At 51.5% G+C, this 11,301-nt stretch overlaps 2 protein-coding genes across 6 annotated transcripts in view; both read left to right on the top strand.

The window, feature by feature from the left end:
• The first annotated feature begins 1,336 nt into the window (after positions 1 to 1,336).
• HECTD3 (HECT domain E3 ubiquitin protein ligase 3) lies at positions 1,337 to 9,962 on the top strand. Of its 5 annotated transcripts, none has more exons than XM_042996921.1 (21): positions 1,337 to 1,773; positions 1,955 to 2,115; positions 2,365 to 2,457; positions 2,537 to 2,672; positions 2,949 to 3,064; positions 3,151 to 3,264; positions 3,412 to 3,494; positions 3,932 to 4,097; positions 4,324 to 4,405; positions 5,080 to 5,262; positions 5,414 to 5,466; positions 5,630 to 5,694; positions 5,850 to 5,953; positions 6,214 to 6,333; positions 6,449 to 6,538; positions 7,517 to 7,723; positions 8,007 to 8,136; positions 8,223 to 8,297; positions 8,421 to 8,502; positions 8,644 to 8,715; positions 9,595 to 9,962. In XM_042996921.1, exons 1-21 carry the CDS (start codon positions 1,405 to 1,407, stop codon positions 9,731 to 9,733), a joined length of 2,640 nt encoding a protein of 879 aa, XP_042852855.1. In that variant the 5' UTR covers positions 1,337 to 1,404; the 3' UTR covers positions 9,734 to 9,962. The 5 variants fall into 5 exon arrangements, with proteins under 5 accessions (XP_042852855.1, XP_007077352.2, XP_042852856.1 ...); XM_007077290.3 differs by having other exon boundaries at positions 8,913 to 9,687; XM_042996922.1 differs by having other exon boundaries at positions 8,862 to 9,687.
• EIF2B3 (eukaryotic translation initiation factor 2B subunit gamma) overlaps positions 9,784 to 11,301 on the top strand; it is a 133,155-nt gene continuing 131,637 nt past the window's right edge. Inside the window, exon 1 of the mRNA XM_042996925.1 lies at positions 9,784 to 10,068. Coding sequence (XP_042852859.1) covers positions 9,784 to 10,068 — 285 coding nt within the window. The remainder of the gene's footprint in view (positions 10,069 to 11,301) is intronic.

Genomic DNA, 11,301 nt, shown 5'->3' with positions numbered 1-11,301 from the left:
CAACTTCCTAAGGAGGAAAAAAAAAAGGAAACCTGACCAAATTACATGATGTCATTTATTATTTCTTTTTTGGTAACTTTGGTTATTTGAAAATTATATTAAAACAAAGCTTCCATCCAAGTGTCCATGAACAGATAAATAGATAAGCTACATGTAGTGTGTATATGTATGTGTATATATACACATATACTATATATATATACACACACACACATATGTATAATGGAATATTATTCAGCCCATAAAAATACATTAAGTTTTGATACATGCTACAATATTATTGTAATATTATGCTAAGTGAAATAAGACAGATATAAAGGGACAAATATTGTATGGTTCCACCTATAGAATATCTAGGATAGGTTAATTCATAGAGGCAGAAAGTAGATTAGAATTTACCAGGGGCTGGGAAGAGGAGTCCATGAGGAGTTATTGCTTAAAGAGAAAGAGTTTCTATTTAGAGTGATGAAAAAGTTTTGAAAATAGATAATGGTACTCTTAAAATGGTTAAAATGGAAAATTTTGTTACCACAATTTTAAAAATTAATATATCAAAAACCATTGAATTGTACACTTTAGATGGGTAAATTATATGGAGTATGAATTATATCTCAGTAAAACTGGTTGCAGGGGAGGGCACAAGACAAAGTTTCCTTTTCCTCCATGGTTGTACTTCAACACCTGTCCATCTTTCTTTTTCTTTCTTTCTTTTCTTTTTTTTTTTTTTTTTTTTTTTTTTTTTTTTTTTTTTTTTTTTTGCCTCTATCCTATCTAACCACCTTGGAGTCCCTTTCCCACCTTGCACCTTTCTTCTCTTCTGGTTCAGGATTACTGGGAGAAACTGTGTGTCCTAGGATTAGGAATAACTACCAGGAGCAAGCCTGAACAACTCAAGACTCGTGTCACTGGTAGGGTCGAGCAGGGGACTATTCTCCCAAACGTTTTAGTAACACTGCCCCTAGGATGGGGAGCCTGAGAGGATATCTAGAAGATTTTTAAAGATTCTTCTGGTTTTAGTATGACTCATTGGGTGTGGGAAGGCAAAAACAGGAGGCCAGAGAACGAGAAAAATGGCTGTTACAATGATTCAGGCTAGATATGATTGTGGTTCAATGAGGGTATAAAATGGTAGCAGCAATAAGGATGAAAAAGGGGAGACTGATCAGGTTGGAGACTACTGAACTTGGGTCTGGTTGGCTGAGTGGGAGGCACGTTGGTTTGCAAAAAGATTAAGTATCCGGGTACATAGGATAATACGGCGAGCGCGAGGGATGCCCTTAGTCCAGAATTTACGGCAAGGGCTGGCCGAAGGCGGGGCAGAGCGTGGTGAGAAGCTTGATAAGCCTTCGTGGCGGCGGCTTCAGCAGCTCAACCGCCCCTGGCGTTTCTTTTTGCTGTTTCGCCATGGCGGGCCCAGGCCCGGGCGCGGCTCTAGAGTCCCCTCGGCAGCTGCTGGGCCGCGTGCGCTTCCTGGCGGAGGCAGCGCAGAGCCTCCGCGCCGGACGGCCGCTACCAAAGGCGTTGGCCTTCGTTCCGCGCGAGGTGCTCTACAAGCTTTACAAGGACCCGGCGGGACCCTCGCGCGTGTTGCTACCGGTGTGGGAGGCGGAGGGCCTGGGGCTGCGCGTGGGAGCCGCGGGCCCCGCCCCTGGTACCGGCTCCGGGCCCCTCCGCGCTGCCCGCGACAGCATTGAGCTCCGGCGCGGCGCCTGCGTGCGTACTACCGGAGAGGAGCTGTGCAACGGCCACGGGCTCTGGGTGAAGCTGACCAAGGTACTCCCAGGCCTGCCCTGGGCTCCGCAAAAGACCCCGGGGCCAGGGAAGCTCCAGGCTGTTCTCCTCCCCACCCCCACATTGAGCTGGCATTGCGTTCCGTGTTCTTTGCCTTGGGCTGGGCAGGGCGGGCCGCTGGGCAGTTCCCTGACGGCTGTTCCCATCTTGCGCTTCTTGGCAGGAGCAGCTGGCAGAACACCTGGGCGACTGCGGACTGAACGAAGGCTGGCTGCTGGTGTGCCGACCGGCGGAGGGCGGGGCCCGCCTCGTACCCATCGACACACCTGACCATCTTCAGCGGCAGCAGCAGCTCTTTGGCGTGGACTACCGACCTGTGCTCAGGTGCTGCACTTGAAAGGGCGGAGCTTGATGCCTGATACCTAGGCCGGGAAGGAAGTGTGGCACAGCGAGGGAGGTGGGATGTGGACTGAAGGCGGGGTTAAGAGCAGGAAGGGGCGGCACCTGAATGGAGCTGGGGTGAAGCTTCTGGAGGCCTAGATTGGTGGAGATTGAGCTCTGGAGAAAGCCCACTGGGGGTGTCATTCTGCCCAGTGATGTCTCCCCATCCCACCCCCTACTCTGTGTCCACAGATGGGAACAAGTAGTGGACCTGACATACTCTCATCGCCTTGGATCAAGGCCCCAGCCAGCCGAGGCATACACGGAAGCTGTACAAAGGCTACTGTGAGTGCGCTGGGGTGGGATAGGGAGGAAGGATCTGCAGGTCTGGGCCTGACCTAATTAGGGACTTGGGGTTGCTTAGCTATGTGCCCCCGACGTGGACCTACGAGTGTGACGAAGACCTGATCCACTTCTTGTACGACCACCTGGGCAAGGAAGATGAGAACCTGGGTAGCGTGAAGCAGTATGTGGAGAGCATAGACGTTTCCTCCTACACGGTGGGTGCTGGGACTCCTCCCACCCCAAGCAAGATGTCCCATCTTGCTAGATCCAGAACCCTCACCTCTAAGCCAGGGCCAAACCTGAACCCCACAGGCCAGACTTAGTCCAGCACTGTATTTTGGAAGTCCTGTAGGAATCCCCACTTGCACACATACCAGCTGTGCTTTTGACCAGCTCCATGTATTTTTTTTCTTGTGCTCCCTGGCCCAAAGCACACCTCCCAGTGCAGAGAGTGGGGTAAACACTGACTCCACCTCTCTGCCCCACCCCAGGAGGAGTTCAATGTGTCCTGCCTGACGGACAGTAACGCAGACACCTACTGGGAGAGTGATGGTTCCCAGTGCCAGCACTGGGTACGGCTTACCATGAAAAAGGGCACCATTGTCAAGTGAGTGGGCTCTGAGGTAGGACAGGGTGGGCAGGCCAAGTGCTTATAAGTATACAGAGATCTATGTGTATACTCTGACCACCTAGGAAGCTGCTGCTCACAGTGGATACCACAGATGACAACTTTATGCCTAAGCGGGTAGTGATCTATGGAGGCGAAGGGGACAACCTGAAGAAGCTGAGTGACGTGAGCATTGATGAGTGAGTGAGCAAGCTGGTCTGGGAGGGGATATGGGGCATGATTGTAGTAATGGGGCCTGCCCCCACTTGGAAGCATAAGGTTAGGTTAGAGCCCAGCAATCCCTACAGGCAAGGGGTATTCAAAGTGCCTCACGTCCATCTCCTCAGGACCCTGATCGGGGATGTCTGTGTCCTGGAGGACATGACCGTTCATCTCCCAGTCATCGAGATCCGCATCGTGGAGTGCCGAGGTGGGGCTTAAGGCTATAAGGAGGGAAAGGGAGTGACAGAGTATAGATAGTGGCTAGCTGTTAGTGAGTGTAGAGAAGAAATGGGGTTGGAGTTGGGATGAAGGCTATCAAACTAACTCCAGGATTTGAAGCTTTGGGCCTGAGCCAGGTGGGAGGCGCCAGGTATATGCCTTCCTTAAAGCCATAGAGGTTTTGGGCTCATCTGGAAGAGGAACTGAGTTGGAACCCTCAGGCATCCCAATATTACAGTGATGGATGGAGGAACCGGCAAAGAATATAATAATCAGAGTCAGATGAGTAGAAGGGGCTCACAAAGGTCCCAAGTTTCTAGGGGCTACGGGTGACGAAAGTCTGAGCATCAAAGAGCCATTCTCAGCTCTGAGAACCAAAGAGGCAGTAAGTGCCCTAAGTAACTTTGCTCTGACTCCTTCCCCCAGATGATGGGATTGACGTGCGTCTTCGAGGGATCAAGATCAAGTCATCTAGACAGCGGGAACTAGGGTTAAATGCAGACCTGTTCCAGCCAACCAGTCTGGTGCGATACCCACGCCTCGAAGGCACTGACCCTGAAGTACTATACCGCAGAGCTGTTCTCCTGCAGAGGTGGCTGTGGTCCTGGGCCTGCCCGGCCCGTCCTTTCCCCCCATCCTGAACCTCACATGTCTGTATGAAGGAGGTTCTCAAGGCCCTGTACTGTAAGCTCTTCCACTTCAAGGGTCAGGGCAGCCCCTGGGCCCTGCCTTCTCCTGTCTTTATGTGTTGGGGAGTGAGAGGGTCTTAAATCCATGCTACTTTCTTTAGTTGCATTATCTTTATCCACTCACCCCAGATTCATAAAGATCCTAGACAGTGTCCTACACCACCTGGTACCTGCCTGGGATCACACGCTTGGCACCTTCAGTGAGATTAAGGTGAGCCTGGCCCACCTAGTATTGGTCTCAGCAGTGGGCTCCTCCTTTCTGTTCATGCAAGCATTCACCCTTTTACACAGAGTTCTTCAAACCTACTCTAGGCCTGGACCTTTGCTGGGCTCTGGGAATGTAGGAAAAAAGCCAGACACAGATAGTTAAAATTCAGTGGTAGGCATGCTGTTCTCCCAGATAGTATATGAAATATACAAGAGCTGGGGTGAAGAAGTGACAGTGTGCACAAGGCAGATTGCATGAAAGGTGCATACTGGGAGTTGTTAGCTGCTAGATAACTTAAGAGAAGTATACAGGTAAATGTGAGTATGACCTGGGGATGAGGCTGGGAGTGGGGAGGCAAATAGCAGGCCCTGATAGCAGAGGGCACTATGGGCCAGGCTGTGAAGCAAGGACTATGTCCCAGGTCAGTGAAGCTATTGGAAGGGTTTTAAGTAGGTAATGACAAAGTTTGATTTTTTGTTTTAGAAAGCACTCGCCCCCCCAACCCCGGTGACTGGACTAAGGGAGAGATGGGAAACAAGGAAGGGGAGGGTCGTGGGGGGGATGAACTAGGCATGGACTAGAACCATGGAATTGGGTCCAGGCATAGAGGAAGGTTCCGGGTCCTGGACAGAGACTGACTGCCTGCCAGTCTTGCTCTGGCCACCTCTCCTCACCAGCAAGTGAAGCAGTTCCTGCTGCTATCACGCCAAAGGCCAGGGCTAGTGGCCCAGTGCTTGCGTGACTCAGAAAGCAGCAAGCCCAGCTTCATGCCACGCCTGTACATCAACCGGCGCCTTGCCATGGAACACCGTGCCTGCCCCTTAAGGGACCCTGCCTGCAAGAACGCAGTCTTCACCCAGGTCTGGACCACTTGGGGTCGGACCAAGGGAGGGTCAGTAAAGGGCCTGGGGGCTGGACCAAGAGGAACCTGAGTAAGGTCTTTGGTCTAAAGTGGGGCCAGATCTTGAAACAGACTTTCCTATAACTCCCTCCCTTTTCCCCTGCCCCCAGGTTTATGAAGGCCTCAAGCCCTCTGACAAGTATGAAAAGCCCTTGGACTACAGGTATGGCATGAGGTTGAGGGATTTGTGCTGGAGTTACATAAACTATATATGCCCGCACACTGCTTCTGGAACCCTTCACCATTACCCCTCCGTAGCCCCTACTTCTGGCTGGTGTCCTGTGAACCATCCTGAGCCCTGGCCCAGCATCCACTCCTTCTTACAGGTGGCCCATGCGCTATGACCAGTGGTGGGAGTGTAAATTCATTGCAGAAGGCATCATTGACCAAGGTGAGGCCCTGACAAAGGATAATAAGGGTCCAGCCTTCAGAGTGGTAGAGGCTTCTGGGGTCACGAGCTAACCAAGATAGAAGACCTGCTTATTAACCCTTTATGGGGGCTGGGACTCTTGAATTCCCCAGTGGAGAGCATCTGTGTCATTTCAGGGGGTGGTTTCCGAGATAGCCTGGCAGACATGTCAGAAGAGTTGTGCCCTAGCTCAGCAGACACCCCTGTGCCTCTGCCCTTCTTTGTGCGCACAGCCAACCAGGTAATCTCCTATCTCTACTTCTCAAGTTGTTTCTGCTGTTCATCTCTGCAAACCTCCCAGGTGCTGAACTAGAGAGGGAGCAGAGGAGGGACCGAGTTGCCTGGGGCAGCCTCTGGGCAGATAGGAAAGGAGGGGCTATTCTACAGTCAAGGATCATTCAGGGCCTCTGGTGGAAAGTGTGCAGGCAAGTCTTTGGAGAATCTGGGGCAACAAAGTAGGGTCCATTCCATGCCATGCTGACAGCTCTATCTTGGGGGCAGGGCAATGGCACTGGTGAGGCCCGGGACATGTATGTGCCTAACCCCTCCTGCCGAGACTTTGCCAAATATGAATGGATTGGACAGCTGATGGGGGCTGCCCTTCGGGGTAAGGAATTCTTGGTGAGTAGCCTAATCTGTACCCACATCAGATGAGCCTGGCCCCTGGAAAGAAGAAGAACCACCCAAACCTGGGCAGCCCAATGTGAGAATACCATAGTGATTATTTGTCCCATAGGTCCTGGCTCTGCCTGGTTTTGTATGGAAGCAGCTCTCTGGTGAGGAAGTGAGTTGGAGCAAGGACTTCCCAGCTGTGGACTCTGTGCTGGTAAGTAAGGCCTGGACCTGGTGTTTACTCTGTGCAGCCCCTGAAGATTGCTGCTCCCAAAGGATGTCTTGAACCTTCTCTAACCTCACATGTACTCCTTCTGTTCCCATGGCTTCAACTACTTTCTTTATTCTGGTGACCCCTAAAATCTTACCTCCATCTCCAGCCTCTTTCCTAAGTTTGGAGTCATATATGCATCTGCCTGCAGGACATCTGCCCCAGATGGAACCTCAGGCTCAGCACTGGGAGTTCATCACCTCCCAGTCTACTGCCTTCTAGGGGTCCCTGTCTCAGAACAGCACCACTACCCACCCTTCCCCATACCAAGGGCCTCAGTGTCAGCCTTCATTCCTCCTTTTCCCTCACCTCCCACATTCTGTTACATCTCCCTCTGGAATCTGTCCACTTCTTCTATTTCACCGCTCTCCTCCTCGTTCAGGCCACTTTCCTTTCTGACACAATCAGTGACTGCAGAGTTGGTATTCCTATGTCCATTCTTACCCATCTGATCTCCTGCAGCCAGAGTAATTCATTTCCCTCCTCTTGTTTAAACCCTTCAGTGTCTCTGCTCTGGGCTTAGGGTAAAATGCAGAACCTGACAAACCTTATATGACCTCTGTATGCCTGTCCACTTAGTTCACATTCAGGCTCTAGCCAAACAGATTCCACAGGCCTTTTGCTCTTTCAACCTTTTTTCAAGATGTTCTCTCTCCTGACTTCCTGTGGCCCAGCCAACAATCAGCCATCATTTAGGTTTTAGCTTGGATGCCATTTCCTTCAGGACACCTTCCCTGGCAGCCAAGGAAGTGTTGTCTTGATGCTTTCATAGCCCTTGTACTGACCCCCTCACTGCCCTCATTACCTGCATGGGACTGCCTTGCCTGTCTGCCTCTCCTGCTTCCCTGTGAGCATCTTGAGAGAAAACAACATTGTCTCAACAATGAAAGGCTGACCTCCTTGCCTCTCTCCAACCCCCAGGTGAAGCTCTTGGAAGTGATGGAAGGAATGGACAAGGAGACATTTGAGTTCAAATTTGGGAAGGAACTAACATTCACCACTGTACTGAGTGACCAGCAAGTAGTAGAGTTGATCCCCAGGGGTGCAGGCATCATAGTGGGATATGAAGACCGTTCCCGTTTCATCCAACTGGTGCAGAAGACGCGGCTAGAAGAGAGCAAGGAGCAGGTACCACCCAGAGGCCAGGAGAACAGAGAGCTTTGCACAGCTCCTGATAATCAGAGCCTAGCCTAATAGGCTACCAGTACCCAATCCCAAGAACTCTGGCCCCTACCATTCCTCTGCCCTACATTCCTGCTTGTTGGTGGGGTTCAGAGGTGGCCCCTAGTGCTAAACAAACATCATGTCATGTCCCCCATTATCTCTATGAGTGGATGCCAAGTGACTCCACCACACACTGATTTGGGAGTTGTGCCTTCTTCCCTAGCCAGGCCTCTCCCTCCTTCTCCAGGTGGCAGCCATGCAGGCAGGACTGCTAAAGGTGGTGCCACAGGCTGTGCTGGACTTGCTGACCTGGCAGGAATTGGAGAAGAAAGTGTGCGGGGACCCAGAGGTCACTGTGGACGCTCTACGAAAGCTCAGTGAGTGTGGGGCAGGGCAACACAGGGATAGAGGCTTAGGACTAGGTAGGTTGGGACCTAAGAATGAATTCTGACTTTGTCCCCAGCCCGGTTTGAGGACTTCGAGCCATCTGACACTCGAGTGCAATATTTTTGGGAAGCACTGAACAACTTCACCAACGGTCAGTGGAAGAGGGGAGAGTGATGCCTGGGTTCAGACTCCACTTGTAGGATACAGAAACAGGGTAGAAATTGTAGAACCTCCCCCACCATTAGTGCAGGTACTGATTTCCTTCTCCATCCAGAGGACCGGAGCCGCTTCCTGCGCTTTGTCACTGGCCGCAGCCGTCTGCCAGCACGGATCTATATCTACCCAGACAAACTGGGGTGAGTGCAGGTGGCAGGGGTAGGGGTCCAAAGGGTCTGTGGCTGGCCTTTGCCCTCTTCCCCCCACACATACTCACATGTCAGACCCCTACCCTGTGCCCCTACAATTCTTTCTAATCTGTGGCCCCTCCACGCTCCCAGCTATGAAACTACAGATGCGCTGCCTGAGTCTTCAACTTGTTCAAGCACCCTCTTCCTACCACATTATGCCAGGTGGGTTTCTTAGGCTCAAACCTAGAGAGTGGGGAGTGGGGAAAGGAGTGGTATCCTAGGATGGAGGAGGACTTCCAGTACTGAAGTGCACAAACTGGAACCCCATCACCCATCACCCCGCGCACTGACCGCACTGACCCTCGTAGTGATGGAAGGACCTCTGCACCTGGTGCTGACCAAGTCTCCGTCTCCCTCAGTGCCAAGGTGTGCGAGGAGAAGCTCCGCTATGCGGCGTACAACTGCGTGGCCATTGACACTGACATGAGCCCTTGGGAGGAGTGAGGCGGCACCAGGGGGCAGCCTCGGGCCAGCAGGACCTTGCCTGCACAGGTCCCACTAGGCGGCGCCCAGGGTGAAGACATGTTCCCTGGACCAGTGGGGTCTGCATACTCCTGACCTGAGCTGACATGCTCAGAAAAAGACAGCACGCCCCTGTGTCTGCTTGGAGTGGGGGTGGTGGGTTGACCCTGGTGGCCCAGCCCCACAGACCCACAAGCCCTGTGCGTGCTCGGGGTTGCTTCCCGAGTTGTTCATCCTCTGTGAGAGGGAATCCCACAAGCCCAGCACAAGCTGCCAGGCCTGAGCTACTTGAAGGGGGCCTTCTAGCTCCCCACCCCATGGACTTTACTTCAGTTTTTTGTTGTTGCTTTTTTTTTTTTTTTTTTTTTGCTTCCCCCCCCGCCTTTTGCTGCTTGTTTTTCTCTGGCTTCAGCCTGGATTCAAAACTAAAACCTCTGGAGGGTGGTGGAGGCTCCTCCCCAAACAAGGCATTGGAGTAATGGCTATCCTCTTTGGTCACCTGCCCCAAGAATGAAGCAGCAGCTAAGCATCTTCTCACTCACATACTTATATTTTCCTCCTTTCCCTCCATACCCAAAGTGTGAGCTCTGCCCTCCCTCCAACCCAGTCTCAAACTACAGAGTGCCATCACCTTCTTTGGCTCAGAACCTACATGTTCTCAACGTTAAATCACCACCACCATACTGTATTCAATGCTTCTGCATTGCCTCCAGCCTGATTCCCCATCTGCTGTGTCATCTCCAAGATTGTGCAAGGTTAAAGCCAGTTATGTCCTCTCTGAAATCTTCAGTAGCTCCCTTTCACCCAACTCAAAGCTTAGACTTTAAACCTGCTCCTAAGCCTTATGCAGGTCTATGCCCCAGTGCTCCTCCCTTAAGGGCCTCCATGACACCCCATCAAAGAAGATCTTGCACATGGGAAAGTTTAATAAATGGATGTATTCATTCCTTCAGAATGTGTTTATTGGGCTCCAGAGGGATGGCAGAGAAGGTTCTTCTAGGACTTCAGGGCTCTTGGCTGGAAGCCAGGGAGATCATGTGTCAAGTAGGAGTGGTGAGTCTCACAATGACAAACATTAAATTTGGAGATAAGCAGGGAAATAAGGACACTACTGGGAGAGGGGGCAGTGGTGTGCAAAGCCTGGCCTGGCATCTTCTGGGATGGAGGATGGGAATCCACCTTCAGGAACCAGGTAGGCAGAAGAATTTGACATCGTAAAAGACAAAGCCTTGAGATGGCTGATAAACCAGCCAGGTCAAGCTTTTGACAAAAGACACAGCAGCACAGCTACTCATTCACCCACCACACTGCCTCCAATTGCCACGCAGCTAGGGTGCAGTCTTTAAGGACAAGTACCTGGTGAGAGATCTCCTGAGCTTATAGACCCATCCCCCTCCCCCAGCAGAAGGAGTTGACCTCAAGCATGGTCTCAAGTGAAGTGGCATTCACTCTCTCAATGCTCCTCCATGCTGCCCTGGCTGGGAAACTCCAGGCCTTGGCCTTGAACCCTCCCTCTGGGGCTGTGTGTTCCCCAAGGCCTATCTCCCCATAACTCTGTGTCTAATACCCCAGCTGAGCCTCCCAGGCAGCCCTCATCTTGTGACTCCAATGCCTGTACCTTGGGTGGTCCACAGGAGACTTACCTCCCTCTTGTGGCAGCCCCTTCCTGTCCAGGGAGGTGGAAGGGTAGGAGCCCCTGAGGCTGCCACTCTCATCCAGCTCTGTTCTTTCCAGCAAGCTCCCACCCCCTTGTGCAGCCTGCCCCCTCATTCCACCTATCAGAGGAGCACATTCCCCTTCTCAGGGAAGAGCCTGGCCAGCATGTACCTGCTGGGGATATTCTTATTTCTGTGTCTGGTACTGGTTTGGCCCCTCCTTTACCAAATTGGACTCACACTGTTTATTTTGTAGCTTGCTTTTCATTCATTCATTCAATGAATGCATCAAGCAACCATGCCAGGCATTATACTAGGCACAATGGGGAAAATGTTGGCTAAACAGATAATTTTTGCTCTCTAGGAATTTAAAGTCTCATGGGAGAGAGTATATTAAATAATTGCATACACAATATTTAATAACATTGGTGTAAGAGTTCCAAAGGAGTAGCAAAGGGTATTGTTAAAAGAGCAGGGTGATACTAACCAGTGGGGCTCAATGGAATGCTAAATCCTTAGGCAGAATAACTGGGCACAAAGTCCAGCCAAGAAACATGTTGAGTCCTGTGTTCCTGGACTATTAAGGGAAGAGAGAGAAGGTACTCCAGCCTTAGAAGCTTGTTTTAGGATT

The sequence above is a fragment of the Panthera tigris genome, chromosome C1 (genome assembly GCF_018350195.1).
Source record: "Panthera tigris isolate Pti1 chromosome C1, P.tigris_Pti1_mat1.1, whole genome shotgun sequence".
Lineage (NCBI taxonomy): Eukaryota > Metazoa > Chordata > Mammalia > Carnivora > Felidae > Panthera > Panthera tigris.
Note: the sequence above shows the minus strand (reverse complement) of the source record. Positions and strands in the feature narration are given on the sequence as shown.

Coding starts and splice junctions, on each gene's coding strand:
- HECTD3 (XM_042996921.1), top strand. CDS start 1,405: ATGGCGGGCCCAGGCCCGGGCGCGGCTCTAGAGTCCCCTCGGCAGCTG. Junction 5,467..5,629: donor GAAAAGCCCTTGGACTACAG/GTATGGCATGAG, acceptor TCCTTCTTACAG/GTGGCCCATGCGCTATGACC. Junction 8,716..9,594: donor TTCCTACCACATTATGCCAG/GTGGGTTTCTTA, acceptor CCATACCCAAAG/TGTGAGCTCTGCCCTCCCTC.